The sequence below is a fragment of the Hyla sarda genome, chromosome 3 (assembly GCF_029499605.1).
Source record: "Hyla sarda isolate aHylSar1 chromosome 3, aHylSar1.hap1, whole genome shotgun sequence".
NCBI lineage: Eukaryota > Metazoa > Chordata > Amphibia > Anura > Hylidae > Hyla > Hyla sarda.
This window is the reverse complement of record NC_079191.1, coordinates 438501974-438523320: the sequence shown is the minus strand read 5'-3', so window position 1 is coordinate 438523320 and position 21347 is coordinate 438501974. Positions and strand designations below refer to the sequence as shown.

Below are 21347 nucleotides of genomic sequence, written 5' to 3'. Positions count from 1 at the left end.
GAATTACAATGGTCCTTATCACCAATGACCGACCAAGGATGGACGATGCCAGAAACCACATGTCTGGGAGGATATTAGACCTCACCCTGGAGATAATCTACTGGATAACTGGAGAGGTGAGAGGTCACATGACGTCTTATCTCTATAATAAAACAGGGAAATGTCTGGAGAGGTGAGAGGTCACATGACGTCTTATCTCTATAATAAAACAGGGAAATGTCTGGAGAGGTGAGAGGTCACATGACGTCTTATCTCTATAATAAAACAGGGAAATGTCTGGAGAGGTGAGAGGTCACATGACGTCTTATCTCTATAATAAAACAGGGAAATGTCTGGAGAGGTGAGAGGTCACATGGCGTCTTATCTCTATAATAAAACAGGGAAATGTCTGGAGAGGTGTCGGATTCTTAGTGTCTGTAGTGATCAGTGTCTCCCCATACACAGGATTACACAGTAGTGAAGAAGTCGTCTGGTGAGTGTGTGACCCCCCGTGTGTCAGGAGGGCGGGGCAGGAGCCAGAGCCCCGCCCCTGAGGAGCCTCCACCTCATTCACTGATACATGAGCAGAAGATCCTAGAACTTACCTCCAGGATCACTGAGCTGCTGACTGGAGAGGTGAGCGCTGCTGGGAATGCTGGGACATTATACAATAAGGGAGGTGTCTGGAGGATGACGGGATCATTGTGTGTGTCAGGTTCCTATAAGGTGTCAGGATGTCGCTGTCTATTTCTCCATGGAGGAGTGGGAGTATTTAGAAGGACACAAGGATCTGTACGCAGACATAGTCATGATGGAGGATCAGCAGCCCCTCACATCACCACTGGGTAAGAGGAGACCTTCCCTGATTGGAGAGAAGAGATCATGTGATCATCACATATAGACAATGGATTCAGTCACTGTCTTTATTTCCTATAGATGGATCCAGTCAGAGAAATCCCCCAGAGAGATGTCCCCGTCCTCTATATTCCCAGGATTGTAAAGAGGAAGAGCAGAATGTCCCTGTGGATCATCAGGTAGATGAAGCGGAGATTTCTGTAAATCCTCTATAGATTGATGTCATGGAGCTTTCTCCTAATCTTCTCCAGCAGTGGAGTATACAGTATACGCTCTATATCCTCTTCTCCAGCAGTGGGGTATACAGTATACACTCTATATCCTCTTCTCCAGCAGTGGAGTATACAGTATACGCTCTATATCCTCTTCTCCAGCAGTGGAGTATACAGTATACGCTCTATATCCTCTTCTCCAGCAGTGGGGTATACAGTATACACTCTATATCCTCTTCTCCAGCAGTGGAGTATACAGTATACACTCTATATCCTCTTCTCCAGCAGTGGAGTATACGCTCTATATCCTCTTCTCCAGCAGTGGGGTATACAGTATACGCTCTATATCCTCTTCTCCAGCAGTGGAGTATACAGTATACACTCTATATCCTCTTCTCCAGCAGTGGAGTATACAGTATACGCTCTATCCTCTTCTCCAGCAGTGGAGTATACAGTATACGCTCTATATCCTCTTCTCCAGCAGTGGAGTATACAGTATACGCTCTATATCCTCTTCTCCAGCAGTGGAGTATACAGTATACGCTCTATATCCTCTTCTCCAGCAGTGGAGTATACAGTATACGCTCTATATCCTCTTCTCCAGCAGTGGAGTATACAGTATACGCTCTATATCCTCTTCTCCAGCAGTGGAGTATACAGTATACGCTCTATATCCTCTTCTCCAGCAGTGGAGTATACAGTATACGCTCTATATCCTCTTCTCCAGCAGTGGAGTATACAGTATACGCTCTATATCCTCTTCTCCAGCAGTGGAGTATACAGTATGCGCTCTATATCCTCTTCTCCAGCAGTGGAGTATACAGTATACGCTCTATATCCTCTTCTCCAGCAGTGGAGTATACAGTATACGCTCTATATCCTCTTCTCCAGCAGTGGAGTATACAGTATACACTCTATATCCTCTTCTTATTGGGGCCTGTGGACGCTCTGTAGAATAGTTCTTTGTATAGGAAGAGTCTGTGAGGTAAATAATTGTCATGTTGTGAAAATCCTTAGCGAAGCCTCATATATAATATACAGGTTGGTCATATATTATATACAGGTCATATATAATATACAGGTCATATATATATATATAATATACAGGTCACATATATAATATACAGGTCATATATATAATCTATAATATACATGTCATATATATAATATACAGGTCAGTCATATATATAATATACAGGTCAGTCATATATATAATATACAGGTTGGTCATATATAATATACAGGTCATATATAATATACAGGTCAGATATATAATATACAGGTCTGTCTTGGCCCCAGAAGTCATTTTACCCTGATTAGAAGATAAATTTGTCTCCTTTCCCTTTTCTCTTGTCTTCTATGTTGGATCCTCACAGGAAAGTGATGGAGGATCAATGGATGGACCGGATGTCTTGGTGTCAGTGGATGGTAAGAGCCGCCCGTAAATCCTGTTTTTAAAATGAAACAAATGCAGTAAATTCTTCTTTTCCTTAGACTTTAATGGACCCCATGGTGAACGTGTCACACTGCTGATCAGAGAATCCACGGCCGCAGTGATGTTTCACCTTAGTCGTCTATAGGTTGTGCCGCGCTGTGAGGCATTGAGCGCCAGGAAGAAGACGGCAGCGGCCCGTGCACACTACGGAAATCCCACCGGGAATTATTCAGAGAGGAACTCCACTTGCAGCAGCCTAAAGGGGTGCTCCAGTAGAAAACAATTATTTTAAAACCAACTGGTGCCAGAAAGTTAAACAGATTTGTAAATCTTAAAGCGCAGCTGTCATGACATTTTGGTGCAATAACCTGCAGCCTTTGTACTTTGCAGGTGGTGGGAATAGTAATATTTTTACCTCATATTTGGCGACTTTCATGACTGCAAAAAAGGCTTTTATTCAAAGCCACTGACGGTCAGATAGGCACGGCGCGAGGTACGCGATGCCCCGCCGCCGCCACGACCACCCCCACGCCTAGCAGAATGCTTGGATGTATAGGGAGAGGTATAAGCAGTAGAAATAGGTAAGGGCTAATGGGTGTATAGGGAGAGGAATAAGCAGTAGAAAGAGAGAAGAGCTCATTGTTGTATAGGGAGAGGTATAAGCAGTAGGGAGAAGTGCTCATGGGTGTATAGGGAGAGGTATTAGCAGTAGAAATAGGGAATGGCTAATGGGTGTATAGGGAGAGGTATAAGCAGTAGAGAGAAGTGCTCATTGTTGTATAGGGAGAGGTATAAGCAGTAGAGAGAAGTGCTCATGGGTGTATAGGGAGAGGTATTAGCAGTAGAAATAAGGAGGGGCTAATCGGTGTATAGGGAGAGGTATAAGCAGTAGAAAGAGAGAAGAGCTCATTGTTGTATAGGGAGAGGTATAAGCAGTAGAGAGAAGTGCTCATGGGTGTATAGGGAGAGGTATTAGCAGTAGAGAGAAGTGCTCATGGGTGTATAGGGAGAGATATTAGCAGTAGAGAGAAGTGCTCATGGGTGTATAGGTAGAGGTATTAGCAGTAGAGGGAGATGCTCATGGGTGTATAGGGAGAGGTATAAGCAATAGAAAGAGAGAAGTGCTCATGGGTGTATAGGGAGAGGTATTAGCAGTAGAGGGAGATGCTCATGGGTGTATAGGGAGAGGTATAAGCAGTAGAAAGAGAGAAGTGCTCATGGGTGTATAGGGAGAGGTATAAGCAGTAGAAGGAAGTGCTCATGCCGCTGTACAGAGCACTGATGAGACCTCACTTGGAGTATTGTGCGCAGTACTGGAGACCGTATCTCCAGAAGGATATAGATTCTCTAGAGAGAGTTCAGAGAAGATACTAAACTAGTTCATGGATTACAGGATAAAACTTACCAGGAAAGGTTAAAGGACCTTAAAGGGGTACTCTGGTGGAAAACTTTTTTTTTTTTTTTTTTTTTATGAACTGGTGCCAGAAAGTTAAACAATTTGTAAGTTACTTCTATGAAAAAATCTTTACCCTTCCAGTACTTTTTAGCAAGTGTATACTACAGAGGAAATTCTTTTCTTTTTGAATTTCATTTTTGTCTTGTCCACAGTGCTCTCTGATGACACCTGATGCCCGTATCAGGAACTGTCCAGAGTAGCATAGGTTTGCTATGGGGATTTTCTCCTGCTCTGGACAGTTCCTGATATGGGCATCAGGTGTCAGCAGAGAGCACTGTGGACAAGACAAAAATGAAATTCAAAAAGAAAAGAATTTCCTCTGTAGTATACAGCTGCTAAAAAGTACTGGAAGGGTAAAGATTTTTTTAATAGAAGTAATTTACAAATCTGTTTAACTTTCTGGCACCAGTTCATTAAAAAAAAAAAGTTTTGCACCGGAGTACCCCTTTAACATGTATAGCTTGGAAAAAAGAAGAGACAGAGGGATATGATAGAGACTTTTAAATACATAAAGGGAATCAACACGGTAAAGGAGGAAAAGATATATAAGAGAAGAAAAACTACCACAAGAGGACATAGTGTTATATAGAGGACATAGTGTTATATATAGAGGACATAGTGTTATATAGAGGACATAGTGTTATATATAGAGGACATAGTGTTATATATAGAGGACATAGTGTTATATATAGAGGACATAGTGTTATATAGAGGACATAGTGTTATATATAGAGGACATAGTGTTATATAGAGGACATAGTGTTATATATAGAGGACATAGTGTTATATATAGAGGACATAGTGTTATATATAGAGGACATAGTGTTATATATAGAGGACATAGTGTTATATATAGAGGACATAGTGTTATATAGAGGACATAGTGTTATATATAGAGGACATAGTGTTATATATAGAGGACATAGTGTTATATATAGAGGACATAGTGTTATATATAGAGGACATAGTGTTATATAGAGGACATAGTGTTATATATAGAGGACATAGTGTTATATATAGAGGACATAGTGTTATATATAGAGGACATAGTGTTATATATATAGAGGACATAGTGTTATATATATAGAGGACATAGTGTTATATATATAGAGGACATAGTGTTATATAGAGGACATAGTGTTATATATAGAGGACATAGTGTTATATATAGAGGACATAGTGTTATATAGAGGACATAGTGTTATATAGAGGACATAGTGTTATATATAGAGGACATAGTGTTATATATAGAGGACATAGTGTTATATATATATAGAGGACATAGTGTTATATATATAGAGGACATAGTGTTATATATATATATATATATAGAGAACATAGTGTTATATATAGAGGACATAGTGTTATATATAGAGGACATAGTGTTATATAGAGGACATAGTGTTATATATAGAGGACATAGTGTTATATATAGAGGACATAGTGTTATATATATATATATAGAGGACATAGTGTTATATATATATATATAGAGGACATAGTGTTATATATATAGAGGACATAGTGTTATATATAGAGGACATAGTGTTATATAGAGGTCATAGTGTTATATATAGAGGACATAGTGTTATATATATATATATATAGAGGACATAGTGTTATATATATATATATATAGAGGACATAGTGTTATATATATATAGAGGACATAGTGTTATATATAGAGGACATAGTGTTATATAGAGGACATAGTGTTATATAGAGGACATAGAGTTATATAGAGGACATAGTGTTATATATAGAGGACATAGTGTTATATACAGAGGACATAGTGTTATATAGAGGACATAGTGTTATATAGAGGACATAGTGTTATATATAGAGGACATAGTGTTATATATAGAGGATATAGTGTTATATATAGAGGACATAGTGTTATATATAGAGGACATAGTGTTATATATAGAGGATATAGTGTTATATATAGAGGACATAGTGTTATATATAGAGGACATAGTGTTATATATAGAGGACATAGTGTTATATATAGAGGACATAGTGTTATATATAGAGGACATAGTGTTATATAGAGGACATAGTGTTATATAGAGGACATAGTGTTATATATAGAGGACATAGTGTTATATATAGAGGACATAGTGTTATATATAGAGGACATAGTGTTATATATAGAGGACATAGTGTTATATATAGAGGACATAGTGTTATATATATATAGAGGACATAGTGTTATATATATAGAGGACATAGTGTTATATATATAGAGGACATAGTGTTATATATAGAGGACATAGTGTTATATATAGAGGACATAGTGTTATATAGAGGACATAGTGTTATATATAGAGGACATAGTGTTATATATAGAGGACATAGTGTTATATATATAGAGGACATAGTGTTATATATAGAGGATATAGTGTTATATAGAGGACATAGTGTTATATAGAGGACATAGTGTTATATAGAGGACATAGTGTTATATATAGAGGACATAGTGTTATATATAGAGGACATAGTGTTATATATAGAGGACATAGTGTTATATATATAGAGGACATAGTGTTATATATAGAGGACATAGTGTTATATAGAGGACATACTGTTATATAGAGGACATAGTGTTATATATAGAGGACATAGTGTTATATATATATATAGAGGACATAGTGTTATATATATATATATATATATAGAGGACATAGTGTTATATATATAGAGGACATAGTGTTATATATAGAGGACATAGTGTTATATATAGAGGACATAGTGTTATATATAGAGGACATAGTGTTATATATAGAGGACATAGTGTTATATAGAGGACATAGTGTTATATATAGAGGACATAGTGTTATATATATATAGAGGACATAGTGTTATATATATAGAGGACATAGTGTTATATATATAGAGGACATAGTGTTATATATAGAGGACATAGTGTTATATATAGAGGACATAGTGTTATATAGAGGACATAGTGTTATATATAGAGGACATAGTGTTATATATAGAGGACATAGTGTTATATATATAGAGGACATAGTGTTATATATAGAGGATATAGTGTTATATAGAGGACATAGTGTTATATAGAGGACATAGTGTTATATATAGAGGACATAGTGTTATATATAGAGGACATAGTGTTATATATAGAGGACATAGTGTTATATATATAGAGGACATAGTGTTATATATAGAGGACATAGTGTTATATAGAGGACATACTGTTATATAGAGGACATAGTGTTATATATAGAGGACATAGTGTTATATATATATATAGAGGACATAGTGTTATATATATATATATATATATAGAGGACATAGTGTTATATATATAGAGGACATAGTGTTATATATAGAGGACATAGTGTTATATATAGAGGACATAGTGTTATATATAGAGGACATAGTGTTATATATAGAGGACATAGTGTTATATAGAGGACATAGTGTTATATATAGAGGACATAGTGTTATATATATATATATAGAGGACATAGTGTTATATATATATATATATATAGAGGACATAGTGTTATATATATAGAGGACATAGTGTTATATATAGAGGACATAGTGTTATATATATAGAGGACATAGTGTTATATATAGAGGACATAGTGTTATATATAGAGGACATAGTGTTATATATATATATATAGAGGACATAGTGTTATATATATATATATATATATAGAGGACATAGTGTTATATATATAGAGGACATAGTGTTATATATAGAGGACATAGTGTTATATAGAGGACATAGTGTTATATATAGAGGACATAGTGTTATATATAGAGGACATAGTGTTATATATATAGAGGACATAGTGTTATATATATATATATAGAGGACATAGTGTTATATATATATATATATATATAGAGGACATAGTGTTATATATAGAGGACATAGTGTTATATAGAGGACATAGTGTTATATATAGAGGACATAGTTACATAGTTACATAGTTACATAGTTAGTACGGTCGAAAAAAAGACATATGTCCATCAAGTTCAACCAGGGAATTAAGGGGTAGGGGTGTGGCGCAATATTGGGGAAGGGATGAGATTTTATATTTCTTCATAAGCATTAATCTTATTTTGTTCCAGGAATGTATCTAATCCCGTTTTAAAGCTGTTAATTGTTCCTGCTGTGACCAGTTCCTGAGGTAGACCGTTCCATAAATTCACAGTCCTCATGGTAAAGAAGGCGTGTCGCCCCTTTAGACTAAACCTTTTCTTCTCCAGACGGAGGGAGTGCCCCCTCGTCCTTTGGGGGGGTTTAACCTGGAACAGTTTTTCTCCATATTTTTTGTATGGGCCATTAATATACTTATATACATTTATCATATCCCCCCTTAAACGTCTCTTCTCAAGACTAAACAATTGTAACTCCTTTAATCGCTCCTCATAGCTAAGATGTTCCATGCCCCATATTAGTTTAGTCGCGCGTCTCTGCACCCTTTCCAACTCCGCAGTGTCCCTTTTATGGACAGGTGCCCAAAACTGAACAGCATATTCCATAGTGTTATATATATATATATATATATATATATAGAGGACATAGTGTTATATATATAGAGGACATAGTGTTATATATAGAGGACATAGTGTTATATATATAGAGGACATAGTGTTATATATATAGAGGACATAGTGTTATATATATAGAGGACATAGTGTTATATATAGAGGACATAGTGTTATATATATAGAGGACATAGTGTTATATAGAGGACATAGTGTTATATAGAGGACATAGAGTTATATAGAGGACATAGTGTTATATATAGAGGACATAGTGTTATATATAGAGGACATAGTGTTATATAGAGGACATAGTGTTATATATAGAGGACATAGTGTTATATATAGAGGACATAGTGTTATATAGAGGACATAGTGTTATATATAGAGGACATAGTGTTATATAGAGGACATAGTGTTATATAGAGGACATAGTGTTATATATAGAGGACATAGTGTTATATATAGAGGACATAGTGTTATATATATATAGAGGACATAGTGTTATATATATAGAGGACATAGTGTTATATATATAGAGGACATAGTGTTATATATATATATATAGAGAACATAGTGTTATATATAGAGGACATAGTGTTATATATAGAGGACATAGTGTTATATAGAGGACATAGTGTTATATATAGAGGACATAGTGTTATATATAGAGGACATAGTGTTATATATATATATATATAGAGGACATAGTGTTATATATATATATATATATATAGAGGACATAGTGTTATATATATAGAGGACATAGTGTTATATATAGAGGACATAGTGTTATATAGAGGTCATAGTGTTATATATAGAGGACATAGTGTTATATATATATATATATAGAGGACATAGTGTTATATATATATATATAGAGGACATAGTGTTATATATATATAGAGGACATAGTGTTATATATAGAGGACATAGTGTTATATAGAGGACATAGTGTTATATAGAGGACATAGAGTTATATAGAGGACATAGTGTTATATATAGAGGACATAGTGTTATATACAGAGGACATAGTGTTATATAGAGGACATAGTGTTATATAGAGGACATAGTGTTATATATAGAGGACATAGTGTTATATATAGAGGATATAGTGTTATATATAGAGGACATAGTGTTATATATAGAGGACATAGTGTTATATATAGAGGATATAGTGTTATATATAGAGGACATAGTGTTATATATAGAGGACATAGTGTTATATATAGAGGACATAGTGTTATATATAGAGGACATAGTGTTATATAGAGGACATAGTGTTATATAGAGGACATAGTGTTATATATAGAGGACATAGTGTTATATATAGAGGACATAGTGTTATATATAGAGGACATAGTGTTATATATAGAGGACATAGTGTTATATATAGAGGACATAGTGTTATATATATATAGAGGACATAGTGTTATATATATAGAGGACATAGTGTTATATATATAGAGGACATAGTGTTATATATAGAGGACATAGTGTTATATATATAGAGGACATAGTGTTATATATAGAGGACATAGTGTTATATAGAGGACATAGTGTTATATATAGAGGACATAGTGTTATATATAGAGGACATAGTGTTATATATATAGAGGACATAGTGTTATATATAGAGGATATAGTGTTATATAGAGGACATAGTGTTATATAGAGGACATAGTGTTATATATAGAGGACATAGTGTTATATATAGAGGACATAGTGTTATATATAGAGGACATAGTGTTATATATAGAGGACATAGTGTTATATATAGAGGACATAGTGTTATATATATAGAGGACATAGTGTTATATATAGAGGACATAGTGTTATATATAGAGGACATAGTGTTATATAGAGGACATACTGTTATATAGAGGACATAGTGTTATATATATATATAGAGGACATAGTGTTATATATATATATATATATATAGAGGACATAGTGTTATATATATAGAGGACATAGTGTTATATATAGAGGACATAGTGTTATATATAGAGGACATAGTGTTATATATAGAGGACATAGTGTTATATAGAGGACATAGTGTTATATATAGAGGACATAGTGTTATATATATATATAGAGGACATAGTGTTATATATATATATATATATATATAGAGGACATAGTGTTATATATATAGAGGACATAGTGTTATATATAGAGGACATAGTGTTATATATATAGAGGACATAGTGTTATATATAGAGGACATAGTGTTATATATATATATATATAGAGGACATAGTGTTATATATATATATATATATATATATAGAGGACATAGTGTTATATATATAGAGGACATAGTGTTATATATAGAGGACATAGTGTTATATAGAGGACATAGTGTTATATATAGAGGACATAGTTACATAGTTACATAGTTAGTACGGTCGAAAAAAAGACATATGTCCATCAAGTTCAACCAGGGAATTAAGGGGTAGGGGTGTGGCGCAATATTGGGGAAGGGATGAGATTTTATATTTCTTCATAAGCATTAATGTTATTTTGTTCCAGGAATGTATCTAATCCTGTTTTAAAGCTGTTAATTGTTCCTGCTGTGACCAGTTCCTGAGGTAGACCGTTCCATAAATTCACAGTCCTCATGGTAAAGAAGGCGTGTCGCCCCTTTAGACTAAACCTTTTCTTCTCCAGACGGAGGGAGTGCCCCCTCGTCCTTTGGGGGGGTTTAACCTGGAACAGTTTTTCTCCATATTTTTTGTATGGGCCATTAATATACTTATATACATTTATCATATCCCCCCTTAAACGTCTCTTCTCAAGACTAAACAATTGTAACTCCTTTAATCGCTCCTCATAGCTAAGATGTTCCATGCCCCATATTAGTTTAGTCGCGCGTCTCTGCCCCCTTTCCAACTCCGCAGTGTCCCTTTTATGGACAGGTGCCCAAAACTGAACAGCATATTCCATAGTGTTATATATATATATATATATATATATATATATAGAGGACATAGTGTTATATATATAGAGGACATAGTGTTATATATATAGAGGACATAGTGTTATATATAGAGGACATAGTGTTATATATATAGAGGACATAGTGTTATATATATAGAGGACATAGTGTTATATATATAGAGGACATAGTGTTATATATAGAGGACATAGTGTTATATATATAGAGGACATAGTGTTATATAGAGGACATAGTGTTATATAGAGGACAGAGTTATATAGAGGACATAGTGTTATATATAGAGGACATAGTGTTATATATAGAGGACATAGTGTTATATAGAGGACATAGTGTTATATATAGAGGACATAGTGTTATATATAGAGGACATAGTGTTATATAGAGGACATAGTGTTATATATAGAGGACATAGTTATAAATTAGAGGGGAAATGTTTCTGCAGTAATATCGGGAAGTATTACTTTACTGAGAGAGTAGTGGATGCATGGAATAGTCTTCCTGCAGAAGTGGTCGCTGCAAATACAGTGAAGGAGTTTAAACATGCATGGGATAAGCATAAGGCAATCCTTCATATAAGATAGGGATAGGTATAAGACTATCCTTCATATAAGATAGAGATAGGTATAAGGCTATCCTTCATATAAGATAGGTATAAGGCTATCCTTCATATAAGATAGAGATAGGTATAAGGCTATCCTTCATATAAGATAGAGATAGACATAAGGCTATCCTTCATATAAGATAGGGATAGGTATAAGGCTATCCTTCATAAAAGATAGAGATAGACATAAGGCTATCCTTCATATAAGATAGGAATAGGAATAAGGCTATCCTTCATATAAGATAGAGATAGACATAAGGCTATCCTTCATATAAGATAGGAATAGGTATAAGGCTATCCTTCATATAAGATAGGGATAGGTATAAGGCTATCCTTCATATAAGATAGGTATAAGGCTATCCTTCATATAAGATAGAGATAGGCATAAGGCTATCCTTCATATAATATAGGGATAAGTATAAGGATATCCTTCATATAATATAGGGATAAGTATAAGGCTATCCTTCAAATAAGATAGGGACAGGGACTATTGATAGGATTCAGATTGTTGGGAAGACTAGATGGGCCAAATGGATCTTATCTGCCGACACATTCTATGTTTCTATAGCAAACCTCTCCTGCTCTGGACAGTTCCTGACATGGACAGAGGTGTCAGCAGAGAGCACTGTGGTCAGACAGAAAAGAAATAAAAAAATAAAAAAAGAACTTCCTCTGGAGCATACAGCAGCTGATAAGTACTGGAAGGATTAAGATTTTTAAATAGAAGTAATTTACAAATCTGTTACATTTTCTGGCACCAGTTTATTTAAAAAAAAAATAGATTTCTACCGGAGTACCCCTTTAACCCCTTAAGGACACATGACGTACTGGAACGTCATGTGTCCGCTCCCGATCTATAACACGGGGCCATGGCGTGGCCCCACGTCATAGCGGGTCGGGCCCAGCCTCTAACAACGGCCGGGACCCATGACTAATAACGCGCGGCATTGATCGCTGTGCTGCTCGCTATTAACCCTTTAGACGCGGCGTTCAAAGTTGAACGCCGCGTCTAAAGTGAAACTGAAACCATGCCGGTTAGCTCAGTGGGCTGTTCGGGATAGCCGCGGAGAAATCGCGGCATCCCAAACAGCTGACAGGACAGCGGGAGGGTCCCTACCTGCCTCCTCACTGTCCGATCGCCGAATGACTGCTCAGTGCCTGAGATCCAGGCATGAGCAGTCATGCGGCAGAATCGTTGATCACTGGTTTCTTATGAGAAACCAGTGATCAACATAGGAGATCAGTGTGTGCAGTGTTATAGGTCCCTATGGGATAACAATGATCAGTATAAGAGATCAGTGTGTGCAGTGTTATAGGTCCCTATGGGATAACAATGATCAGTATAAGAGATCAGTGTGTGCAGTGTTATAGGTCCCTATGGGATAACAATGATCATTATAAGAGATCAGTATGTGCAGTGTTATAGGTCCCTATGGGATAACAATGATCAGTATAAGAGATCAGTGTGTGCAGTGTTATAGGTCCCTATGGGATAACAATGATCAGTATAAGAGATCAGTGTGTGCAGTGTTATAGGTCCCTATGGGATAACAATGATCAGTATAAGAGATCAGTGTGTGCAGTGTTATAGGTCCCTATGGGATAACAATGATCAGTATAAGAGATCAGTGTGTGCAGTGTTATAGGTCCCTATGGGATAACAATGATCAGTATAAGAGATCAGTGTGTGCAGTGTTATAGGTCCCTATGGGAGCTATAACACTGCAAAAAAAAAGTGAATAAATACCATTTAACCCCTTCCCTATTAAAAGTTTGAATCACCCCCCTTTTCCCATTAAAAAAAAACACAGTGTAAATAAAAATAAACATATATGGTATCGCCGCGTGTGGAAATGTCTGAATTATAAAAATATATTGTTAATTAAACCGCTCGGTCAATGGCGTGCGCGCAAAAAAATTCCACTTTTTATATCATGAAAAAATGAATAAAAAGCGATCAATAAGTCCTATCAATGCAAAAATGGTACTGTTAAAAACTTCAGATCACGGCGCAAAAAATGAGTCCTCATACCGCCCCAAACACTGAAAAATAAAAAAGTTATAGGGGTCAGAAGATGACAATTTTAAACGTATTAATTTTCCTGCATGTAGTTATGATTTTTTCCAGAAGTCCGACAATATCAAACCTATATAAGTAGGGGATCATTTTAATCGTATGAACCTACAGAATAATGATAAGGTGTTATTTTTACCGAAAAATGTACTACGTAGAAACGGAAGCCCCCAAAAGTTACAAAACGGCATTTTTTTTTTTCAATTTTGTCTCACTTATTTTTTTTTCCGTTTCACCGTAGATTTTTGGGCAAAATGACTGATGTCATTACAAAGTAGAATTGGTGTCGCAAAAAGTAAGCAATCATATGCATTTTTAGGTGCAAAATTGAAACAGTTATGATTTTTTAAAGGCAAGGAGCAAAAAATGAAAATGCAAAAACGGAAAAAACCCCGGTCCTTAAGGGTTTAAAGGGGTACTCCACTGCCCAGCGTTGGGAACACTTTGTTCCCAACGCTGGGTGAACTCATGTTGTCATGCCACGCCCCCTCCCATGGACTTGCATTGAGGGGGCATGGCGTGACTTTACGAGGGGGTGGCCATGATGTAACAACCAAGCATTCGGAACTGAAATGTTCTGGATGCTGGGGCAGTGGAGTACTCCTTTAATGACCACCCGGGCAGTAAGTGCCATCCTTTTGATGCCAATGCAGTTCTTGGCCAATTCCAGAGAAAGATTCTTTTGGCGGAATCTGCATCCGTTGCAGAACCTCTGAAGTGTGAACAGTGTGTCAGAAAATAATGGGGGGCTGCTGCAAGCGGAATTCTGCGCATAATAATTCAGAGTGGAATTTCTGCAGTGCGTATAGGCCCAAAATCCTATGCAGCTCCAGCGCTGTCATCCTCCTGTATTACTTTTAGTCATATATTGATTCTTTGCTCCGATATATTATTTTGACTCTTTGTGTCTCATTTTTGGAAAGAAGGAGAAGAGAACAATACCACACAAGCTAATATAATAACCTCTGATGTAGCAATACACAGCAGCGATCTATCCACCGATACCACCGGTTACCAGGAACCGTCTTCTCATCAATCACCGATCGTCAAAAAAAGAACTGCAAAGAGGCCTTTGGATGAAAGAGTTGATGGACGCGAAAGTCCATTTGTCTGTTCAGAATGTGGGAGATCTTTTCCCAGGAAATGTAATCTTGTTTCACATCAGAAAATTCACACAGCGGAAATACCATATACGTGTTCAGAATGTGGGAAATCTTTTACCAAAAGATCAAATTTTGTTAAACACAAAAAAATTCACTCAGGGGTGAAGCCATATTCATGTACAACATGTGGGAAATGTTTTAACAGGAAATCAATTCTTGTTGACCATCTAAAAACTCACACAGGGGAAAAGCCGTTTACATGTACCGAATGTGGGAAATGTTTTAGTCAGAAAGCACAACTTTGGATACATCAAAGAACTCACACAGGGGTTAAGCCGTTTTCTTGCCCTGAATGTGGAAAGGGTTTTCTTAAGAAATCAGATCTTCTTGCACATCAAAGATGTCACACGGGGGAGGAGCCATTTTCCTGTTTAGAATGTGGAAAAGGTTTTAAGTGGAAATCGAGTTTTGTTCAACATCAGAAAATTCACACGGGAGAGAAGTCATTTTCATGTCCTGAATGTGGGAAATGTTTTAGACAGAAATCAAATCTTACGACACATATAAGGATACACTTAGGGGAGAAGCCATTTTCATGCTCGGAATGTAAGAAACTGTTTAATACTATATCGTGTCTTGTTGAACACCAGAGAACTCACACAGGGGAGAAGCCATTTTCATGTCCTGAATGTGGTAAATGTTTTAGTAATAAACCCAGTCTTATGACACATCAAGAAGTTCACTCGGGGTAGAAGCTATTTTCATGTTTAGAGCTTCTACTCTGTGTATATTCAAAGGTATAGACCCGTGATTGCCAAAGGGGCGATATTGATCCAGCTTTCCAGATGATGGGCTGCCAACAAAGCAAATTGTATTTTTGTTTTAATAAAATATTTTTATACTTTTTTTTTTTTGTACATTTCAGTTTTTTTCTAGTGCAAAAATCACATTCCAGAGCTGGTGAAGACTAAAACCTCCGCCTGTGTACAGATATAAGTTTTAGTAAATATGGCAGGTGTGCGAGGCCCATTCCTTCTATAACTAGTCCCCACCAGCTCAGTTGGAGAGGGCAGCGTAAAACCCCAAAAATACCAAAGCATAAATGAATGATAAAGTCTCCCAAATATGTATGTGTGTATTTGCAGCAGAGCTGTGTATGTAGGGAGGTCAGGGGTGTGGAAATTTTATAAAAAACTACTTGTCCACGGGACTAACATGGAGCAAAATCTACTTGTCCCTCATGACGATCCACTTGTCCCGGCCAATTTTCGCTTTTACGCTCTGATTTTTTTCTTTCTCGCCCTTACATCTTTGCAAAACAATAGTTTTTCTAAAAATCAAATTTTATTGAAGAAAACTGCCACCGAAAATCCCATCACTAGGGGTCCCCATACCTCCGGGGACACTGATGAGTCTGACAGCATGAGGGTGTCCAGGGGTCATGGACACGAGATGGCTGATTGAGAAGGAACACAGCCTGCAACAACACTGCTTTAACACAGAGTTTTAACAAATATGTGCCTCCAGCTGTTGCAAAACTACAACTCCAAGCATGCCTGGACAGTGAAAGGATGTCTGGGCATGATGGGAGTTGTAGTATTGCAAAATCTGTAGGCAAACAGCTGAAGGCAACACTACTGTAAAAAAAAAAAAAAGTTATCCAAACACTGTACCTCCTACTATTTCAAAACTACAAGTCCCAGCATTATAGGACTGGCAAAGGATGACACACATGAATGACACAGGGAGATTTAAGTTATACACTCACCATATTGTCTTTGGTGGTAGAGTACAGGCAATCTCCAATAATCATTGTGTGTGTGTGTACAGAATGAAACCAGAGAGGGTTACAGAGCAGGGCTGCCAGGCTCCCAAGAGCAGTGAGTCAGCAGAGTGAGTGAGAGGGAGGAGTCATCACAGTGCAATCACAGGTCTGCAAGATAATCCAATAAAAGGATTCAATAATAAGCAAGATAATCCAATAAAGGATCTCCCCACTGGGGTTCGCGATGTCACGGCCACATCCCCCTTGATCTTGCACGAGGCACCCGTTTGTAATCAGTCCCCGGAGCGTGTTCGCTCCGGGTCTGATTACCGGCGACTACAGGTCGGGTGGCATGTGACGTCACGCCTCCGCCCCTCAATGCAAGTCTATGGGAGGGGGTGTGACAGCTATCATGCCCCCTCCTGTAGGCTTGCATCGAGGGGCGGAGCGTGACGTCACACGCCTCCCGCCCTGTAGTCGCCGGTAATCAGACCCGGAGCGAACACGCTCCGGGGACTGATTACAAACGGGTGCCGCGTGCAAGATCACAGGGGTCCCCAGCGGTGGGACTCCCACTATCAGCCATCTTATCCCCTATCCTTTGGATAGGGGATAAGATGTCTAAGCACCGGAGAACCCCTTTAATGTATTGCATTAATGTGTTAATAAGCGTTTGTACCTTTAAATCCTGTTGTTAAGCCCAATGTAACCCAGGAAGGTGTAAGTGACCAGGTGATTTGTTGGTGACCTATAGGACCCCTCCAAATTGCTTCCTTTTATAGCAGGGAGGATCTAGCCTAGTCTGAGGTGCAGTTGAGTGAAGACCTGAGAGTGTCTGGTGTTCCTGAGGGAGACCAAGGCCTAACCACGCAGCCACTATCTGTGGAACCCCCTACAGGTGAAAGTCAAAGCCTGGTAAGCATAAAAACAGGGGAGAAGTCTAGTCAGCATAGTCAAGTCTAAAATTAGTACGGGGCTTGCATAATTGAGTCCAAGTCCACTATGTGGTGTCTGGGAGAGTAAACGGTGACTAGGGTGTCACGGCAAACGGCAGGGAGAAATAACGCAGATTTTATGAAGTAAACTGAAGAAACTTTACTTGCAGATTTTATGCAACGGTATTGAACATAACAGTCTTTTTAAGAGTGAAGCGGGATACAGGTTCCTCACAGGTTTGCTGGGACTTGTAAGCAATGAGCTTTTCATGCAGGCCACTGTGCTACTATTTTATAATATTTGAGCTGATAGTAGTCACACAGGATTCAGTAGTTTGAGCTTTGAGCCTCAGGTTTGTGGCTGCAGGTTCTTAGGCTTTGGGCCCAGCTTGAATTGAATTGATGCTGATGAGATGATGAGATGTGCTTGGCTTTGTAGTGCAGGAACAAGAGATTGACTACAGCCCATTTTCCTGCATGTAGTTATGATTTTTTCCAGAAGTACGACAATATCCAACCTATATAAGTAGGGGATCATTTTAATTGTATGGACCTACAGAATAATGATAAGGTGTCATTTTTACTGAAAAATGCACTGCGTAGAAACGGAAGCCCCCAAAAGTTACAAAATGTCATTTTTTCTTCAATTTTGTCGCACAATGATTTTTTTTTCCTGTTTCACCATAGATTTTTGGGTAAAATTACTGATGTCATTACAAAGTAGAATTGGTGGCGCAAAAAAAAATAAGCCCTCATATGGATTTTTAGCTGCAAAATTGAAAGGGTTAGGATTTTTAAAATGTAAGGAGGAAAAAACGAAAGTGGAAAAACTGGAAAACCCTCCGTCTCCAAGGGGTTAAAGGGGTACTCCGCTGGCCAGCGTTTGGAACTAATTGTTCCGAACGCTGGAGCTGGCTCTGGGAGCTTGTGATGTCATAACCCCACCCCCTTATGACATCACACCCCTCCCCCTCAATGCAAGTCTATGGGAGGGGGTGTGACAGCTGTCACGCCCCCTCCCATAGACTTGCATTGTGGGGACAGGGCGTGACTACACAAGCTTTTGGTGCTAGCTCCAGCATTCAGAACACTTTGTTCCAAACACTGAGCAGCGGAGTACCCCTTTAATTTGTCTCCGGATTTGTCTCAGCGTAAATTGACACTTTTTGGGACTTTTGGTTTACACAAGAAATCAAGGTACATTGTGATACTTAGAGTACCCCTTTAACCCCCAAAAAATTGGTAAATACTTTGATAAATTTCCTCCATGGAGAACAGAAATAATGATAAATCTGTGGTATCCTGGTACAGGACCTTGTCCTGTCCCTTGTCTAAAGTCCCCTCAGCTAGAGTCCCTCCATTCATATAGGGCTCTCCTGCAGGTCTTACCCTTGGTCACCTCATGTAAAGTGTGCTTATATTTATTTAATGCATAGAAAATATATGTACAGGACCTTAGTGGTCACATGTTGTGATATATAAAATGTTCAAGGACCTTAGAGGTCATGTGATGTACCCAGAGTTCACTGGGTTCAGGACTTACAGGTTTGCTGACCAATGAGCTTAGTCCAGCCCCTTATTATATAAAGGGCTGTAGTCAATCAATTCTCACTCTTATTTCCTGGCTACAAAGCCAAGCACATCTCATCATCATCAATTCAAGTCATCTAGGCCAAAGCCTAAGCATCTGCAGCCACTAAACGTGAGTTACCAAAAGCCCAATCTATCAAATCCTGTGTGACTACTACCAGCTCAACATTATAATTAGTAGCACAGTGGCCTGCATAAAAGCTCATTGCTTCAAAGTCCCAGCAAACCTGTGAGGAACCTGTATCCCGCTTCACTCTTGAAAAGACTGTTATGTTAAAGACTGTTTCATAAATTCCGCAAGTAAAGTTTCTTCAGTTTATTCCTAAAATCTGCTGTGGACATTCCGTTATTTCTCCCTGCCCTTTGTGGGACGGTTGGTGGTAGGATCATTAACACTTAGAAAACCGCACCCTGGCATCACGACATTCAAGGGTTAATACCACCAGACCCTACACTACTACTGCAACACCCCAGTCACCATTACTCTCCTGGTTCACCACAAATCAACAATCGAAGAAAATAGGTACCTGTGCACTCACCAGGTAACTCTGTCACTTGATCAGCGGCAGTCTCCGGATCAGAACATCCTCGGACAGGAGGGTCTGAACTCCCCCGGCACAACGGTCGCCTCCCCGCTCCCGTCCGAGGATGTTCTGATCCGGAGACTGCCGCTGATCAAGTGACAAAGTTACCTGGTGAGTGCGCCGTATATTTTCTTCTATTGTTGATGTAGGGAACAAACCAAGGTAGAACTAAGGCACTATATGCCAGGGGTATATAGTGAGGAGCTGCAGATCCTTTCATCTATCACCATCGTTCCTAATACGATCCCCTGCACCCTATTATACACAAGATCCCCTGCACCCTATTATACACAAGATCCCCTGCACCCTATTATACACAAGATCCCCTGCACCCTATTATACACAAGATCCCCTGCACCCTATTATACACAAGATCCCCTGCACCCTATTATACACAAGATCCCCTGCACCCTATTATACACAAGATCCCCTGCACCCTATTATACACAAGATCCCCTGCACCCTATTATACACAAGATCCCCTGCACCCTATTATACACAAGATCCCCCGCAACCTATTATACACAAGATCACCCGCACCCTATTATACACAAGATCCCCTGCACCCTATTATACACAAGATCCCCTGCACCCTATTATACACAAGATCCCCTGCACCCTATTATACACAAGATCCCCTGCACCCTATTATACACAAGATCCCCCGCACCCTATTATACACAATATCCCCCGCACCCTATTATACACAATATCCCCCGCACCCTATTATACACAATATCCCCTGCACCCTATTATACACAAGATCCCCCGCACCCTATTATACACAAGATCCCCCGCACCCTATTATACACAAGATCCCCTGCACCCTATTATACACAAGATCCCCTGCACCCTATTATACACAATATCCCCTGCACCCTATTATACACAATATCCCCCGCACCCTATTATACACAAGATCCCCCGCACCCTATTATACACAATATCCCCCGCACCCTATTATACACAAGATCCCCCGCACCCTATTATACACAAGATCCCCTACACCCTATTATACACAAGATCCCCCGCACCCTATTATACACAAGATCCCCTGCACCCTATTATACACAAGATCCCCCGCACCCTATTATACACAAGATCCCCTGCACCCTATTATACACAATATCCCCCGCACCCTATTATACACAATATCCCCCGCACCCTATTATACACAAGATCCCCCGCACCCTATTATACACAAGATCCCCTGCATCCTATTATACACAAGATCCCCTGCACCCTATTATACACACGATCCCCCGCACC

The 21347-nt window shown here is 38.2% G+C and overlaps 1 protein-coding gene and 1 long non-coding RNA gene across 2 annotated transcripts in view; one reads left to right on the top strand and one right to left on the bottom strand.

Annotated features, from left to right (window-relative positions):
* Window positions 1-17300, top strand: part of LOC130363182 (zinc finger protein 260-like) — a 36549-nt gene extending 19249 nt beyond the window's left edge. The window contains exon 9 of the mRNA XM_056568623.1: window positions 15185-17300. Within this exon, the coding sequence (XP_056424598.1) occupies window positions 15185-15956 (772 nt within the window). The 3' untranslated portion in view covers window positions 15957-17300. The remainder of the gene's footprint in view (window positions 1-15184) is intronic.
* LOC130363184 (uncharacterized) lies at window positions 917-15633 on the bottom strand. The gene is made up of 3 exons (XR_008891752.1): window positions 15528-15633; window positions 2358-2494; window positions 917-2024 (listed from the first exon to the last, which is right to left on the bottom strand). It is a non-coding gene; the product is annotated as an uncharacterized LOC130363184 (long non-coding RNA).
* Window positions 17301-21347: the final 4047 nt, after the last annotated feature.